This window comes from Gorilla gorilla, chromosome 4 (genome assembly GCF_029281585.2).
Source record: "Gorilla gorilla gorilla isolate KB3781 chromosome 4, NHGRI_mGorGor1-v2.1_pri, whole genome shotgun sequence".
NCBI lineage: Eukaryota > Metazoa > Chordata > Mammalia > Primates > Hominidae > Gorilla > Gorilla gorilla.
This window is the reverse complement of record NC_073228.2, coordinates 22903910-22922828: the sequence shown is the minus strand read 5'-3', so window position 1 is coordinate 22922828 and position 18919 is coordinate 22903910. Positions and strand designations below refer to the sequence as shown.

Below are 18919 nucleotides of genomic sequence, written 5' to 3'. Positions count from 1 at the left end.
AGATGCCAGAAATGAAACAGGAAAACAAAGCTAAAAGGAGATTAAGCCAGTAAGTTTTAAGGTGGTTTGGCAAAGGCTGATTGACAAACCAGCTAAAATATAATTCATGTGTAAGCATAAAATAGATATATCTTTACCCCAAAAAACTGAGATTTCTATTTTATGGACATCTCTGAAAGAACTACTAATAAATATCCTCCAAGAAGAAGAAAAAACTGAATCCAGAAAGAAGTATTTGAATGCTAGCAACTAATAAATATATTAGTGAACTAAATAAATATTGATTGTGCAAACTAATGATGATAATGACTAATGTGTGTAGGGGGCAGTGTTAAACACAATGGACAACTCAAGTATCAAACAGCAGTTATATGGGAGGAGAGAGCCATGATCAGAGCTAAGTTCCCTAAAAATCTTATAGTTTAGGAAGAGGACAAAGATATGATTAACTTTAAAACTGCATTCTTCAGTAAGGTAGCCACTAGCCCCATGTGAGTATTTAAATGTAAATTTTAATTAATTAAAAATCAATAAAATTTAAAATTCAATTTCTTCACCTCCAACATGTAAAGAGCGTGGAAGTCATTATTCGCTTTCTTGCAGTAAGAAAAAAGCTAAGCAAACTGAAAATCAGTGATGTTTCTTGGACCCATCAGAGATTGAGGTTTCAGGGCAAACTACAACCCTAAAATCCAGAGAAACAATACAGAGAATCACAGCCAAGATCAGCTTACCTGGAGCAGAAATCACTAGAGCCAGAAATTGGTAGGACGGAATGCATAAATGGTAATTTTGATGAATTGCTGGAGGTTGAGTGTGGCCTGCAGCCGGGGGAGACGTTCCTGGGGTCAGTCCCCTTAAGGGGAAGAAACAGGTGAGTGTAACTGGAGGAAGGCAAAGCCTGTGGGCCTCAAGGATCCATTCACCACTAGATCTGGTACCAAAGCAGGGGAGGAGGGTCTGACCTCCCTTTCCTTCTATCCTCAATCTGTTGCTGCTACTTCCTGTTGGATTAATCAAACCCAGCTGGAATCCAGGCATCAAAGAAGAGAATTGGTGATGCAGTACACAGTGGTCAGCTTCTTCTACAAGGGGTGTGTTAGGGAAATAGAGAGTAAAGCCGGCACTAGATCTGTCTACGACAGCGTTGAAATAGTTTAGTTCTTTTTCCATTTTTCTCTTGATCCCTTCTTTTGTTTTATTCTGATCTTCCGTTTTCATATTCATTAATCTGCTCCTAAATATAATCTTAATAAAAACCCGTTAATAGCTTGAAAAACAACCACATTATGATATTTTTAGCAAACTATGTCCATTTAAAACTTTTAAAACCTTTATACTATATCTGATGTTGGTTATTCGGTATCTTGTAAACATTTCCATAACACTTAAGAAAACTTATAGTTTATCAAAAACACAAGCAAAGATTTCATTATATTGTTATCGAAAGTGGTTATATATATTGTCAAGTTATTCATTTAAGCAAGACAGGAGAATTTATTGCTTGGGTTTTAGAAATAATTTAAATAAATTCAACTATCATTGTAAAACAAATTTACATTTATAAAGCACTAATGGTTCCAGAATGAACAAATTATAGGTTATTTATCACAGGTTTGGAAATGTAACTCTTCAGATACAATTATATCTGTAAAATATACAGATAAAATATTTAATTACATAAAATGCTTATATAATAGATAAGAAAAAGATTAAAGCATAAATATAAATGAACAAAAAAATACAAAAATTAAAAAAATAAAATGCAGCTCCCAGGCAAGATGGCTGAAAGAGAACAGCCCTGGTCTGCAGCTCCTAGTGAGATCAATGCAGAAGACGGGTGATTTCTGCATTTCCAACTGAGGTACCCAGTTCATCTCATTGGGACTGGTTAGACAGTGGGTGCAGCCCATTGAGGGGGAGCAGAAGCAGGGTGGGCCGTTGCCTCACCCGGGGAAGAACAAGGGGTCAAGGAACTCCCTCCCCTAGCCAAGGGAAGCGTGAGGGACTGTGCCTTGAGGGATGGTGCACTCCGGCCCAGACACTATGCTTTTCCCATGGTCTTCACAGCCCACAGACCAGGAGATTCCCTTGGGTGCCTACACCACCAGGGCCCTGAGTTTCAAGCACAAAGCTGGATGGCCATTTGGGCAGACACCGAGCTAGCTGCAGGAATTTTTTTTGTACCCCAGTGGCACCTGGAACGCCAGTGAGACAGAACCGTTCACTCCCTGGAAAGGGGGCTGAAGCCAGGAAGCCAAGTGGTCTAGCTCAGCAGATCACACCTTCACAGAGCCCAGCAATGTCAGATCCACTAGATTGAAATTCTCACTGCCAGCACAGCAGTCTGAAGTCGACCTGGGCTGCTCGAGCTTGGTGACGGGAGGGGTGTCTGCCATTACCGAGGCTTGAATAGGTGGTTTGCCTCTCACAGTGTAAACAAAGCTGTCAGGAAGTTCAAACTGGGTGGAGCCCAACACAGCTCAGCAAAGCCACTATAGCCAGACTGCCTCTCTAGATTCCTCCTCTCTGGGCAGGGCATCTCTGAAAGAAAGGCAGCAGCCCCAATCAGGGGCTTATAGATAAAACTCTGATCTCCCTGGGACAGAGCACCTGGGAGAAGGGGCGGCTGTGGGCACAGCTTCAGCAGACTTAAACGTTCCTGCCTGCTGGCTCTGAAGAGAGCAGTGGATCTCTCAGCACAGTGCTTGAGCTCTGCTAAGGGATAGACTGCCTACTCAAGTGAGTCCCTGACCCCTGTGCCTTCTGACAGAGAGACAACTCCCAGCAGGGGTTGACAGACAGTTCATACAGAAGAGCTTCAGCTGGCATCTGGCGGGTGCCCCTCTGGGACGTAGCTTCCAGAGGAAGGAGCAGGCAGCAATCTTTGCTGTTCTGCAGCCTCCGCCAGTGAGACCCAGGCAAACAGGGTCTGGAGTGGACCCCCAGCAAACTCCAGTAGACCTGCAGAAGAGGGGCCTGACTGTTAGAAGGAAAACTAACAAACAGAAAGCAATAGCATCAACATCAACAAAAAGGACGACCACGCAAAAACTCCATCCAAAGGTCACCAACAGCAAAGACCAAAGGTAGATAAATCCACGAAGATGAGGAAAAACCAGTGCAAAAAGGCTGAAAATTCAAAAACCCAGAATGCCTATTCTCCTCCAAAAAATCAAAACTCCTTGCCAGCAAGGGAACAAAACTGGATAGATAATGAGTTTGATGAATTGACAGAAGTAGGCTTCAGAAGATGGGTAATAACAAACTCCTTTGAGCTAAAGGAGCATGTTCTAACCTAATGCAAGGAAGCTAAGAACCTTGATAAAAGTTTAGAGGAATTGCTAACTAGAATAACCAGTTTAGAGAAGAACATAAATGACCTGATGAAGCTGAAAAACACAGCACGAGAACTTTGTGAAGCATACACAAGTATTAATAGCTGAATTGATCAAGCAGGAGAAAGGATACCAAAGATTGGAGATCATCTTAATGAAATAAAGCATGAAGACAAGATTAGAGAAAAAAGAATAGAAAGGAATGAACAAAGTCTCCAAGAAATATGGGACTATGTGAAAAGACCAAACCTACATTTTATTGGTGTACCTGAAAGTGACGGGGAGAATGGAACCAAGTTGGGAAACACTCTTCGGGATATTAACCAGGGGAACTTCACCAATCTAGCAAGACAGGCCAACATTCAAATTCAGGAAATACAGAGAACACCACAAAGATACTCTTCGAGAAGAGCAACTCCAAGACACATAATCATCAGATTAACCAAGGTTGAAATGAGGGAAAAAATGTTAAGGGCAGCCAGAGAGAAAGGTCGGTTACTGACAAAGGGAAGCCCATCAGACTAACAGTGGATCTCTTGGCAGAAACCCTACAGGCCAGAAGAGAGTGGGGGACAATATTCAACATTCTTAAAGAAAAGAATTTTCAACCCAGAATTTCATATCCAGCCAAAATGAATTTCATAAGTGAAGGAGAAATAAAATCCTTTACAGACAAGCAAATGCTGAGGGATTTTGTCACCACCAGGCCTGCCTTACAAGAGCTCCTGAAGGAAGCACTAAATATGGAAAGGAAAAACTGGTACCAGCCACTGCAAAAAAAACCCAAAATGTAAAGACCATCAACACTATGAAGAAACTGCATCAACTGATGGGCAAAATAACCAGCTAGCATCATAATGACAGGATCAAATTCACACATAACAATATTAACCTTAAATGTAAACAGGCTAAATGCCCCCAATTAAGAGACACAGACTGGCAAATTGGATGAAGAGCCAAGACTTATCAGTGTGCTGTATTCAGGATGCATCTCACATGCAAAGACACACACAGGCTCAAAATGAAGGGATAGAGGAATATTTACCAAGCAAATGGAAAGCAAATAAAGCAGGGGTTGCAATCCTAGTCTCTGATAAAACAGACTTTAAACCAACAAAGATCAAAAGAGACAAAGAAGGGCATTACATAATGGTAAAGGGATCAATGCAACAAGAAGAGATAACTATCCTAAATATATATGCATCCAATACAGGAGCACCCAGATTCATAAAGCAAGTTCTTAGAGACCTACAAAGAGACTTAGACTTTCACACAATAATAGTGGCAGACTTTAACACTGCATTGTCAATATTAGACAGATCAACAAGACAGAAAATTAACAAGGATATTCAGGATGTGAACTCAGCTCTGGACCAAGCAGATCTAATAGACATCTACAGAACTCTCCACCCTCCATCCAACAGAAATTACATCCTTCTCAGCACCACACAGCACTTACTCTAAAATCGACCACATAATTGGAAGTAAAACACTCCTCAGCAAATGCAAAAGAATGGAAATCATAACAAACAGTCTCTCAGACGACAGTGCAATCAAATTAGAACTCAGGATTAAGAAATTCACTCAAAACTGCACAACTACATGGAAACTGAACAACCTGCTCCTGAATGACTACTGGGTACATAACAAAATTAAGGCAGAAATAAATAAGTTCTTTGAAACCAGTGAGAACAAAGACACAACATACCAGAATCTCTGGGACAGCTACAGCAGTGTTTAGAGGGAAACTTATAGCACTAAATGCCCACACAAGAAAGCAGCAAAGATCTAAAATTGACACCCTAACATTACAATTAAAAGAACTAGAGAAGCAAGAGCAAACAAATTCAAAAGCTAGCAGAAGACAAGAAATAACTAAGATCAGAGTAAAACTGAAGGAGACAGAGACAGCCTTGAACTCCTGGGCTTAAACAATCCTCCCACCTCAGCCTCCTGGGTAGCTTGGACCACAAGCACATACCACCCGGCTAACTTTTACTTTTTTTTTTTGTAGTTTGTAGTGATATGGTCTTGCTATGTTGCCCAGGATGGTCTTGAACTCGTGGTCCCAAGTGATCTTCCCACCTCATCCTCCCAAAGCATTAGGATTACAGGTATGAGCCATCATGCCTGGCCTCTTTTCTTATTATGCTATAACCAGGTATTGTGATTTATCACCTGGTTTTCTTAGCTCTTGTGAATATCTTTTTGTGGATAGTTATTCAAATAGATGTTTTTATAGAAGGACAATCACTGGTGAGAACTATTCTACCATCTTGCTCCATTCTCTCCTTGACATGGTGATTCTTTTATTCAATTTTATTTAATTTCTATATTTTTCTCTATTATACAAATTTTCTTCATTGACTATAAAAATATTTTTATTTTTATAATTTCAACTTTTATTTTAGATTCAGGAGATACATGTGAAGGTTTCTTACATGAGTATATTGCACGATGCTGTGTTTGGGATACAAATGATCTAGTCACCCAGATAGTGAGTATAGTAAACAATGGTTAGTTTCTCCTTGCCTCCCTCTCTTGTCTATTAGTCCCCTGGGGGACTATTGTTGCCATCTTTATGTCCATGAATACTTAACATTTAGCTCCCACTTATAAGTGAGAACATGTGGTATTTGGTTTTGTTCCTGCATTACTACGATTAGAATAATGGCTTCTAGCTGTGTCCATGTTGTTGCAAAGGACATGATTTTGTTCCTTTTTATGGCTGGGTATTCCTTTTGATTCCAGGGTTTATATGTACCACATTTCCTTTATCCAGTCCACCACTGTCGGGCATCTCGGTTGATTCCATGTCTTTACTATTGTGAATACTGCTGTGATTAACACATGAGGTCATGTTTTTTTGGAAATTTATCCATTTCCTCTAGGTTTTCTAGTTTGTGTGCATTTTCCTTTGGTTATATACCCAATAATGGGATTGCTGGGTCAAATGGTAGTTCTATTTTAAGTTCTTTGGGAAATCTCCAAACTGCTTTCCACAGTGGCAGTGTTCCCTTTTCTCCACAGCCTTGCTGGTATCTGCTGTTTTTTAATTTCTTAATAATAACAATTCTGTCTGGTATAATAAGGTATCTCATTGTGGATTTGATTTGCATTTCTCTGATGATTAGCAATGTTGAGCATTTTTTCATGTTTGTTGACTGCTTGTATGTCTTCCTTTGAGAAGTGTCTGTTCATGTTTTTTGACCACTTTTTAATGGGATTATTGGTTTTTTGCTTGTTGAAATAAGTTCCTTATAGATACTTGATATTTGACCTTTGTCAGATGAATAGGTTATGAATATATTCTCCTGTTCTCTAGGTTGTCTATTTACTCTGTTGATAGTTTCTTTTGCCGTGCAGAAGTTCTTTAGTTTACTTAGGTCCCACTTGTCCATTTTTGGTTTTGTTGCAATTGCTTCTGAGGACTTAGTCATAAATTCTTTCCTAAGGCAGATGTCCAGAATGGTGTTTCCTAGGTTTTCTCATAGGATTCTTACAGTTTGAAGTCTTATGTTTAAATCTTTGATTCATCTTGAGTTAAATTTTGTATATGGTGAAAGGTGGGGGTCCACTTTGATTATTCTGCATATTGCTAGCTAACTATCCTAGGACCATTTATTAAATACGGAGTCCTTTCCCAATTGCTTATTTTGTCTGTCTGTCAAAGAACAGATGGCTATTGGTGTGTGGCTTTATTTCTGTGTTCTCTATTCTGTTCCATTGGTCTATATTCCTTTTTTGTACAAGTATCATGCTGTTTTGGTTACTGTAGCCTTACAGTATAGTTTGAAGTCAAGTAATGTGATGCCTCCAGCTTTGTTCTTTTTGCTTATGGTTGTTTCGGCCATTCAGGCTTTTTAATATAAATTTTAAAATATTTTTTCTAATTCTATGAAAAATGACATTAATAGTTTGGTAGAAATAGTGTCAAATCTGTAGATTGCTTTGGGGAGTATGGCCATTTTAACTATATTATTTCAATCCATAAGCATGTCATATTTTTCTGTGTCATCTATGATTTCTTTCAGCAGTGTTTTGTAATTCTTCTTACAGAGATCTTTCACCTCCTTGGTTAGATAAGTTAGATGTATTCCTAGGAATTTACTTTTTGTGTGGCCATCTATTTGGATACTTTTTATTTCCTTTTCTGGCATCATTGCTCTGGCAAGAAATTCAGTACTATGTTGAATAGGAGTGGTGAAAGTGAGCATCCTTGTCTTGTTGCAGTTTTCAAGGGGAATGGTTCCATCTTTTGCCCATTCAGTATAATGTTGGCTATGGGTTTGTCATTGATGGTTCCTATTATTTTTAGGTAAGTTCCTTCAATGCCTATTTTGTTGAGGGTTTTTATTATGAAGGGATGTTGGATTTAATCATAGGCTTTTCCCACATCTAATGATATACTCATATGGTTTTATTTTTAATTCTCTTTATGTGTAAATCACATTTATTGATTTGTGTATGTTGAACCAACCTTGTATCCCAGGAATTAAGGCAAGTTAATCATGGTAAACTAAATTCTGATGTGCTGTTAAATTCAGTTTGCTTACATTTTGCTGAGGATATTTGTATCTATATTCACCAGGGATACTGTTCTGTAGTTTTCTTTGTTGTGTCTTTGCCAGGTTCTGGTATTAGGGTGATGCTGGCTTCATAAAATGAGTTACGGAGTAGTCCCTCATCTGTGAATTTTTAGAATAGTTTCAGTAAAATTGCTCAGCTCTTTTTTGTAAGTCTGATAGAATTCAGTTGTGAATCCATCTGGTCTGGGTCTTTTCTTGGTTGGTAGATTTTTCATTACTGGTTCAATTCTGGAACTTGGTATTGGTCTGCTAGGGTTTCAATCTCTTCCTGGTTGGATCTTGGGAGATTGCGTGTTTCCAGGAATTTATCAATTTCTTCTAGATTTTCTAGTTTGTGTGCATAGAGGTGTTCATAATAGTCTCAGAGGATCTTTTGTATTTCTGTGGGATCAGTTGTAATGTCGCCTTTGTCATTTCTGATTGTGCTTATTTGGATTTTCTCTCTCTTTTTCTTTTTTAGTCTAGCTAGTTGTCTATCGATCTTGTTTATCTGTTCAAAAAACCAATTTTGGTTTCACTTATTCTTCGTGTGGATTTTTGGGCCTCAATTTTGTTAGTTCTGCACTGATTTTAGTTATTTCTTTTCTTCTGCTAGTTTTGGGATTTTGTTCTTGTTCTTCTAGTTCCACCAGGTGTTATGTTAGAGTGTTAATTTTACATCTTTCTAACTTTTTGAAGTAGGTATTTAGTGCTATAAACTTCCCTCTTACCACTGCTTTTGCTGTATTCCAGAGATTTTGGTATGTTGTATCTCTGTTTTCATTTATTTCAAAAAAATTTTTTTAATTTCTGCCTTAATTTCATCATACCCAAAAGTCATTCAGGAGAAAGTTTTTAAATTTCCATGTAATTCCATGATTTGGGGAGATCTTCTTGGTATTGCTATTTTTATTCTACTGTGGTCTGAGAGTATGGTTGGTATGATTTCAACTTTTTAAAATGTATTGAGACTTGCTTTATGTCTGAGCATGTGGCCAATCTTGGAGTATGTTCTGTGTGCAGATGAGAAGAATGTATATTCTGTGCTGATCAGTGAAGTGTTCTCTAGATGCCTATTAGGTCCAATTGGTCAAGTGTCAAATTGAAGTCCAAAATTTCTTGTTAGTTTTCTACCTCAATGGTCAGTTTAACACTGTCAATGGGGTGTTGAAGTTTCCTACTACTATTGTTTGGCTCTCTAAGTCTTTTCATACGTCTAGAAATCATTGTTTTAAGAATCTGGGTGCTCCAACATTGGGTGCATATATATTTAGGATAGTTAACTCCTCTTGTTGAATTGAACCCCTTATTATGTACAATATGTGAACACCAAAAAATCACAGAAGGAATACTGCTTGGTCTTTGAATTTTTTTTTTTTTTGGTGATATTCAGAATGAAATAGCTATTTTTAAGGGAAAGAATAAAGTAATATGTTAAACTGACAGGTATTTTAAAAATTAAATAATATAAAAGATATGTGGAAAATATATAGATATACATACATGCACATACACTTATATAAGGGAGAAATGATTTTAAAAAATATCAAATCCCATAAAACTATTCAAAGATGACAAGGAAAATTAGCACCCCCTGAAAACAATAAGTTAATGTTGTTAAGAGTATTCAAAATTTTTAAAATCTGAACAAATACTACTGTGACTCCCTTTATTTTCAAAAGGTATAATGGAACTACTTTTCAACATGAGTGCTTGTCTACTTGTGTGTCCAAGGACCTCCTAATACTTGTGAGGTTTTTTGGGTTTTTTTTTTTTTTTGACAGAGTCTCACTCTGTCACCCAGGCTGGAGTGCACTAGCACAATGGCTCACTGCAACCTCTGCCTCCCAGGTTCAAGCAATTCTCCTCCCTCAGCCTCTCGAATAGCTAGGACTACAGGCAAATGCCAACGCCCGGCTAATTTTTGTATTTTTATTAGAGACGGAGTTTCACCATATTGGCCAGGCTAGTCTCGAACTCCTGACCTTGTGATCCACCTGCCTCGGCCTCCCAAAGTGCTGGGATTACAGGCATGAGCCACTGCACCCGGCCCCTTACTTTTGAGTTTTAAAGCAATTTCTGGAACACTTTCAGAAGACTCTTGAGTTGTAGTTGCTTATAAAAGAAAACCTGTATACCTGTTGTATCAAGAATTGGTGTGAAGTAGTCATGCAACTCTTGGCTACTGAATATACCCTTCACATATTTCAGCAAGAGAATGTTTTGTAAAAGGTAAAAAAGTCATATTTTTTAAAAATTCTAAGTTTATATAGTTTTATTTCCACAATACCCAGTGCCTGACTCTTTGGATGACTTTACTAATATTTTGTATTGCCTTTATCACAGGTTTGCTATCACCCTTATGTTTGAGAGGAAGAATAATTTTAAAATTTATGTATTTGTTAACTAAATATACAAAATATACCTGATGTTAATTTTAAATCATCTTTAAAATTAAACATACTATTAATTATTACATAAAACATAAGTTTATAGGAGATCAACAAAAAATTACTAGGTTTGAGGTTTTAAGGTTCATCTGAATGAGGGAGGAGTTTCCATCTCATTGTTGTATCAATTTCTTCATCAAAATTTCCTACTTCCTGTTCTTTAGAAAGCTCTAAGAATACCTAATTAGGAGACAAAGAAGAAGGAAAGAAGGAAGAGAGATTATCAAGTTGTTGGTCTTCCAAATGAACAGGAAAATGCATGTTGCTTTCATGTGAAATTTACCAGGATGATACAAAGTCAAACCAGTTGACTTACCTTCTCCAATGTGCACTGAGAAAGGCTGTATTCTTCCAGGTTAAAGTTATGCTTCACTGAAGGAAAAAAAAGGACTAGTATTAATAGTAGATGCTTACAATTTATTACCAAGACTTTTTTCAAAATCATAAAGAATAAAAATGTAAATCATTAATATAAATAAAGCTGAATAAGCCAATGCTTGATGTAAGGATGAAATAATGAAAGCCATACAGAATTAATATAAATATATACTATATTAATATTGATGTTATCATTTTCTCATATTATGTTTCAATAATATTTGTTTTGGTATTGCATGCATATGTCTTTGGAAGATACATATGTTCTTTGAAGAACTACATCATTGATCAAAATATTCTTACACATGAGGAAGATCCTATCCCATCCTCTTTAAGAGAACTCAAAACTCCCTTCAGCCAGTTCATCTGTTATATCACCTCTCTGCTGGACTTCCCCACCAAAAAGTCTGCATGACAGTTGTCACCAGATTCACATATCCACATGTGCATACTTCACCATTTATACGCTAAGAATCTGCTATGTGTGAGGCACTCTTAGATGCCAGAAACAGAACAGTCAAGAAAATAGACAAATACTCCTGCCTTGACATAGTTTGCATTTTAGTGGGAGGAATTAGTGACATTAAATACACAAGCATTTACATATATGATAAAGTTAATGATGATAGTGGCTTTAAAGAAAAATAAAGTTGGTAAAAATAAATAGGGAGCGCTAGGCACTCTTTTTTACCGGATGGTCAGAGAAGGCCACACTAATAAGGTAATAATTGAACCAACATCTGAAAATGGGAGGAAGAAGCCTGGATGTTTAGGAAAGAGAATTCCAGGAAGAAAGATTAGCAAGTACAAAGTCCTGAGGCAGGAGCTTACATGTCTGGCAGCATTTAGGAAGAACTAGAAAGTCATCTATCTAGCATGGAAGGAAAAAGCAGAGATATATATATTATGATATATATTATGTCAAACACAATGAGCTAGGCACTGTTCTAGGCACTTAAAATATTTACTCATTTAATCCTAACAACATGGCCAAGTGGGCACTAATAGTATCCATCATTGCAGAGACGAACCATCTAGATATGCAGGGATTGAGTACCTCACCCAACATCACCCAGCTAGTAAGCAGCATGCCTGGGCTGAGAACCCAGAAAGATGGGCTCTAAAGTTTGAGCTCTTCACCATTATGCTGTGCTGAGAAATTACACCCAATGGTCTGCTGTTGGGAATGACGGGGTTGAAAGCAGAGAAAATGATGACAGGAGAGACAGTGTGGACAATTACAACCAGCAAAAGGAGTTACACACAATGCAGGGGACGGTCGAAGCTATCATTCAAATAGGAAGGCCAAATACACCTGCACAGACACAACGAGGTTGATGGATGGATGGAAACTTTCTCTGTTGCTTCTATTTTATTAGTGAAATATAAAGCAAGGGCATCAACTGAGGGATAAAAGTGGGAAGGACGTGGATATGTAAGGAAAGAAAGGGAGTCAAGTAATAATTTGGGACACTTGGTGTGAATGGATTATATACATGTAGGCAAAGCAGGCCACACAGAGGGGCTTTTAGAGGGGGATGCCATGGTTTCACAGTAAGAACAGTTAAGCATGTGTGTTTCCTGCAGCTTCCATCCCTGCACTGGAGATTAACCTCTTTTCACAGAGTCAGAGTAACCTAAATTGGGGTTAAATCTCACCATTACCTACCATTAGAATTCTTAAAAATCATGCCCTATAGCCCTATTTTAAAAAATTGTTACACAATTAGCTTCCATTAAATTATTATTTTAGTATTAGTTGATTCTTCAAAAGATTTATTTGAATGTGTTCACTCTTACCTGCCTCTAATTTGTGAAAGGTCTGTGATAGAGGGTAAACGTCTGCCACGGGCAGCTTATAGGTTAACAAGGAGGAATACCTGAAAATAGGAAGATGTCGTTTTCAGCTCTGAGTTTCAAGGGGAGAAAATGAGCATCAGAATAAATATTGATATTACCAACAATTTTCTTCTTAAAATAAAAGTAATGCAAATTAATGTATTGCTTAAATATGAAATCACAGCATTGTTTTGAATTGCTTTTTGGTATCTGACTGTTGCAGACAGCTCTCCTGGTAACAACTCAGCATAATTATATATGGGCTCAGCTTATGCAAAACCTTTGCGTGTTGAAAATCAGGTATTCTGAACTATTCCCTTTGATTAGTTCAAATTAGGTTGGGAATTAACCCCAAAATAAATGTTCGTCTTTGTCATCAGAAAGCTAATTCATTGTTTTTTTTTTAATGAATGAAGTTTTTCTTTATTTCTTACATTTCCAGCAATTTGCTTTACATTTACAATGGAAAATATAAACACTTAAACAAAAGTAAATTCAGGACTATTTTGTAAAACCATAAATAGTGGCAAATCTTGGAGATGGAGGTTGATATTGGCGAAAGATCTGTAAGGAAGACATATTTATTCTGAAGGCTCTTTCTAGGCCCTAGGGCCATCTAGAAGTAAGGAAATCAATAGAGCTTGGGCTGCCAATCAAAAAACCTCGGAATCTCCTTGATTCCCCCTCCTCCCAGAAGTCTAACTTGTAAAGAATAATATGAGGTTGGGAGAGTTGGAGATTGCAGTAGAGGAAGGACATAAAACACTTTAACTAAATACTTCCTGACCTCTAAGGAAGAGCCGTAATTGATTTGGGGCATCTTGCTTCCATGTGCTACTTCTGGCTGTAAACCCTCATGCCCTATTCCCAGCTTATTCCCAAACAGGGGTTTGGTGCTCCCAGGTGGCACTAAGGTTGACCAGATGTCCAGGATTGGCCCTTTTCAGACCAGCCGCTGCTCTTTCTGTTTTATCATTTTTGATCTTCCCACCTATATCAGAACCACTTCTCTGATTTGTGACACCAAACGTCTGGGAATGGGACAAAGTAACATGTTCTGATATCTATCTTAGAAAATTTAATTACATTTACACTGTGCTAAAATAAAATAGTAGCTTTTATGTCCTATTTTTTGATGTACTTATCTCTCCACGGGAATTTCAAATTCAGTTTCTGCTCCACCTTCTTGCCCTCCCCCAAATAACATACAGACATACACAAACACACACACACACACACACACACACAGATATGTGGGCATGCACACACACATACACACATACCCCTTTCCACTCTCTATTTTAAGGTATGAAAATTCCATTAAAGAGAGACTCTTTGATTATCTCAATTGCCATTTGTTTCCTATGGGGAAAATTCACCCTAAATATTTACATCTTTTAAATTTTAAATATTTATATATGTTAAGCATTTATGAGGAGGCCCAGAAAGGACACCATTGTGGTCCTGTGTGGGTTTGAGTCATCAGAAGTTCCTTCTCCCAAGTCTTTCCAACTACCCCTCTGGAGCTGGGGATCAGCCTGGGATGGCCGAGGAGAGTGTGCCTGGTCTGCCCCAGGGGACACAGCTTCCTGGGTAGGTCTCAATCTCTTATAATCTGGAATACTGAACAAATCCTTTTCTGAGGTCCCTAACTTTTATTATGAAGCCAAATCACTATGAAGTTCTCACACAGCAAAAAGGAAACCACTGAATGGATAAACCCTCCATATTTCTCCATAATCAAAAGCCCGTCTCACCTTTCCTGCCCTGCAGCCTGTGGGAAAAGCTTCAGAATCTCAGTGTGGACCAAAGTCACTTGAGACGTTTCCTTCACTTTTAGCTCTAGAATGTAATCCTTGCCAAGTTTGTTTTTCAGGTGTTGGATGGAGCCAATGCATCTATGGGCAAGAAAGAGAGTATGTTGGAAAAAATATTGCCCTTAATTTTTTAATGTTATTCTTAAATTTCAAATGTAGAAGAAAAGGTGTCACCAAGGAAGCCAAACGGAAGGGCTCCAGCCACACACAGGGATTTTTGCCCTTTCCATGGGAAATCTCATTTTGAGCATCAAATGCAGGCTTTGGAGAGACACCCACCTAAGCCTTCCAGACACCATGATGGCCACACGGTCACACAAGGCCTCTGCCTCAGCCAGGTTATGGGTGGTCAGGAGGACACCTCTCTCTGTGTTTTTAACGACTGCCTGGATTGCCTGCCTGCAGTGAGCAAAAAAATTAACAGTATTTAAAATAACTAAGTGCAGAAGAAAAACAAGATAAAATACAATATGTGAATCATATTCAGATCCTAATGCAAAAAAATAGTGCAATGTAAGTACTGACTAGGTTTTTGATAACAAATAACATTTTTAAGTATTTTTAGATGTACTAATCATATTGTAGTTGAGTTATCTTCTGAAGATACTAACTGAAATATTTATAAATTAAAGAATATGTTGTTTTGTATTTCCTTCAAAATAATTGGAGGGTGGAGAAAGGAAGTGGGTGGAGATATAGATCAAAGGAGATTGGTTCTATTGATACCTGCTGAAACTTGTCCATGGGAATAATGGATTCATAAGCGATTCTCTACATTTGTATAAAATTGCCAAACAAAGTTTTTGTTAAAGTTGGAAAAGTATCGGACAGTGACAAATATGAAACTAGATTGAAGATTTTATTATTCCAAAGGGTAAATCCTAGATGGGAAAAGTAAGTAAAAGAATAAACCCGAGAAAAACTGGAGGAACAAATTTGACAGGTCACATTAAAAAGGAAAAAAAACAAACAGGAAAATTGTGTCAGGAAGTTAATAGTCTCCCAGGAAACAAAGTAGAAGGAAAAAAAGAAGAAACAGTTATAGACATCTCAATAATTAAAAGGCAAAATATTTTTGTATTTTAACAGTCCACATTAAAAACCTAAAACCCCAAGAAAATGTTGGGTCTTTTTAACCTGAATACTACGTGAACATCATGCAGATTAGATCATCTACTGGTTAAATATTTGTTTTCCTGATAATATAAATTATGTCCACTGAATCAGGAACTAGTGGGTTTCAGGGCTGATTTTCCAAGACCAGTTAAAATATGCAACCTTCCCTAATGTGCATGCTCGCAGCTCTGGGGTATAATGATGCTCACCACATTTGCTGCTGCCCTGTGGGGTCTATGCCCGTAGATGGTTCATCCAGGAGCAAGACAGGTGAGTTTCCCAGGAGGCTCAGCACAAAACACAACTGCAATGTAGAAAAACACCCCTGTTTGCTGCCATACCACACCAGCTCTCCATAGAGCATCACACACCGCACATACCTTTCTCGTGGTTCCTGCTGTTAATTTCTGCACAGGAACATTCAGCTGCTCATGCAGTTTGAAAGCACTCACTAATCTGACAGAAAACAGAATGAGAATATCTGGTCAAGACAAGGTTTCTGGAAAATCCAAGCACACAGAACAGTAACAGCATTAGAGGGAAGTTTAGTAATATTATTGTCAAAATCCTAACTCATGATTTTAAAAAAGAGATTGGTTTATTTTGGAACATGAAAGATTTTTTTTTTTTTGCCTCATAAACAGTTTTAGGAAAAACTAGAATTCTGAATGAGAAACTGACAATGGATGATTATTTCATTTCCAGGTTTTTTAAATTAGAAAACTGAAATGGATGACGATTCATGGTGATTCGTTCACTTATTCCTTGTCAATTATTTTATATAATCATTTTTTAAAGATCTCTCATTCAGGGATGCAGGAAGTCAGGTCTTGTCCCTCATCCCTGCTCTGCCACTGACACTCTGGAAAGGTGGAGATAGCATATTCACTGTCCGTTCTTTATTAGTGAATTCATCATCAGTGCTACAGTCTCCCTGCATTCTGACACAAAGGAATCGCAGGTCCCGTCTGTACCTTGCGATGGCGAGCCTCGCGTCCGCTTTCCTGAGCCCCTTGACGGCAGCATACACCTCCAGGTGTTCCCTCAACGTCAGCATGGGCCACAGCACGTTCTCCTGAGGGCAGTACCCCAGGTGGCCCAAAACTGAACTGCAGCCTTTCAGTTCCACCTAAAAAAATAAAAGAGCTTTAGAAAGGCATGCAGCCCTTTATTCCAATAGCGTAATTACTCCAGAAACTGACATATATAAGCATCTAAATTGTTTAAGCATCAAATAAATACTATAGAAATTACTTCACATATTTATTACAGAAAATGATTTAAAGTACAAATATAAAAATATAGTTTTACATGCAGAGGAGAAAAGAGACCTAATAAGCTCAGGTAGTTCTTGAGAAACTGAAGAGTAAAAGGTAATTGGTTTCTGGTAAGATTCCAAGTCCTGTTATAAACACCTGATGCCCAGTAAAAATTTAAAGAGGGGAAAAATAAAATTTATCCAAAGGCAAAAAAAAAAAAAGAAAAATAGTATAGTCTTACAAAGATATAATCTATACGTATCATGAAATTTCTGTTTTGGAAATGGAAACCATTTCCTCACTACCTCTCCAGCAGTTGGCTTTGTGATGCCAGATATCATTCTAATAGATGAACTTTTTCCAGCACCATTGGGTCCTAGCAATCCCAAAATTTCACCTGAAAGAAAGAATCAGACTATCAATATTGGAAGTGAAATACTGAACAACATAAACCTTTTGCTCCAGTGAAATCTTCTGAGATTTCTGCACCCTTCAGTTAGTACCATTTTGAGATTGATAACATATATGTAATCCACGTCACCAAAGCATGTTCTTTATTTTCTGTAATTATGCCAAATGTTACTGCAAAGCTAATAAATTTGATGTCAATACATCTGTCCTTTTCCCCCCAGATTACTTGTTTCAGTTGGAAATGTGTCCAACTGTTTTACATAATAGATGGCGATGCACTGAGTACATGTATGAATGATTCTCAAACTTGAGAAGTTAGGGATATTTTCTTCATCCCAAATTCAACCACCTCTGTCCAAGTTACCATCATCTTTCATCCCAACTGATATAAAAGCCTCTGAACTTGTCCCCCTCCCAACCCAAACTGACAAACAAACAATAGCCAATCTGTAATCTTTTCAAAATATAAATTAAATATGACACAAGTCCGCTAAAAACTCTCCAATGGTATTATGCTAACTTGTATAAAACACAAACTCATTGCTGTTTTCAAAAGCTGTACCTAATCTGGCGCTGCTCAGCTCTATAGCTTTATCCCTTCCATTTATGGATGCATTCACTGGCCTCTTGGCTAGAGACACAACCTTTCCAAATGTGTCTGAGTCCCTGCCCTCACTGTTTCCTCTACCTGGATGCTCTTTGTCTAGTGGCTTCATAATTGTATTTCCAGAGTCTAAAACACTCCCTGGCACACTAAATATATATATATATAGAATAAATGAATGAATGCTTCAGCAAGTAAAACTGTGCCTATGACATAGATGTTCAGTAGGTAGTTCTAAAAGTAATGGTAAGTTTTAAAAGGGATTATTACAGACCTTCTTGAACACAGAAAGAGATATTTCTTGCTGCTATTTTCTTCTTCCTCTTTGAAAAGCAACTTTTCTTCTGGCCTGCATATTCTTTGTGTAGACAGCTGGCAATTATAACAGGTTTCTAGAAGAGATGACAGCATGATTTTCCTCTTAAATTTCAGAGACTTTAGGTCTCTGCTGGAACCTTTCATGCCTTATGTCATAAGCCAAACCGTATTTTGAGTTGAGAGTAATTCATGCTGCTAAATGTAATATGCATTCATTAATGTAGAAAATATTTCTTGCTTCTAAATAGACTGAGTTTCATGGAAGCAGCTTATTGTCTTGCCAGAAGAGGGGTGGCTAACCTCATGGAACCATCACATCTAAGTCAAATAGAGTAATCCTTAAAATCTTAATCTCTATTTGGCATTCTTTGACAAATCTAACTTAAATTATTTAACTGATGAGGTCTTGTTGGTTTTGCAATTATAGCCCTAATTATGAAAGCCCACTTTTCTCAAAAGAAAAATTAAAACCATTAGGTTTTGTGTTCTTTTTAGCTTCTAGGACACTCTGAATAAGCGAAGTGCCTTGATTATGCAGATACTTCTTTGGAGTGTCCTGGACGCATAATACAGAAATGCACCAAACTCCAAACTCTCAAAATGAAACCCAGTGTATCAAATCCTGCTCTTGACAGTTCTTGAATATCTCCATTAATATCCATTTTGCCCCTTGCTTTTTTACCTCATCTAAGATTGAAGTGGTCAGAGCAGTTGCTGTTCTTATTCTTTCTGCTTGAACATCTTCATCTTCATCTATGGGTTCTTCTGGATTTGGCTTAGCATCTCTACTTTGGGGGGAAATTCTATGGAGAAAATGAAAT

General features: G+C 37.7%; 2 protein-coding genes across 15 annotated transcripts in view; both read right to left on the bottom strand.

The window, feature by feature from the left end:
• ABCA9 (ATP binding cassette subfamily A member 9) overlaps nucleotides 1-9942 on the bottom strand; it is a 103573-nt gene extending 93631 nt beyond the window's left edge. For all 10 annotated transcript variants that reach the window (XR_010133733.1, XM_063706134.1, XM_063706141.1 and 7 more), the window contains exon 1: nucleotides 735-9942. The gene's annotated coding sequence lies outside the window, so the exon portion shown is untranslated. The remainder of the gene's footprint in view (nucleotides 1-734) is intronic.
• Nucleotides 9262-18919, bottom strand: part of ABCA6 (ATP binding cassette subfamily A member 6) — a 71148-nt gene continuing 61490 nt past the window's right edge. For 3 of the 5 annotated variants that reach the window (XM_063706145.1, XM_063706148.1, XM_063706144.1), the window contains 11 exons: nucleotides 18781-18901; nucleotides 18055-18172; nucleotides 17071-17162; nucleotides 16481-16635; nucleotides 15887-15962; nucleotides 15716-15810; nucleotides 14670-14789; nucleotides 14331-14471; nucleotides 12535-12614; nucleotides 10673-10728; nucleotides 9262-10536 (listed from right to left, as the gene is read on the bottom strand). In XM_063706145.1, coding sequence (XP_063562215.1) covers nucleotides 10435-10536; nucleotides 10673-10728; nucleotides 12535-12614; nucleotides 14331-14471; nucleotides 14670-14789; nucleotides 15716-15810; nucleotides 15887-15962; nucleotides 16481-16635; nucleotides 17071-17162; nucleotides 18055-18172; nucleotides 18781-18901 — 1156 coding nt within the window. In that variant the 3' untranslated portion in view covers nucleotides 9262-10434. Of the gene's footprint in view, nucleotides 10537-10672; nucleotides 10729-11425; nucleotides 11496-12534; nucleotides 12615-14330; nucleotides 14472-14669; nucleotides 14790-15715; nucleotides 15811-15886; nucleotides 15963-16480; nucleotides 16636-17070; nucleotides 17163-18054; nucleotides 18173-18780; nucleotides 18902-18919 lie in introns of those variants that run through there. The other 2 variants (XM_063706146.1, XM_063706149.1) reach the window with 2 other exon arrangements.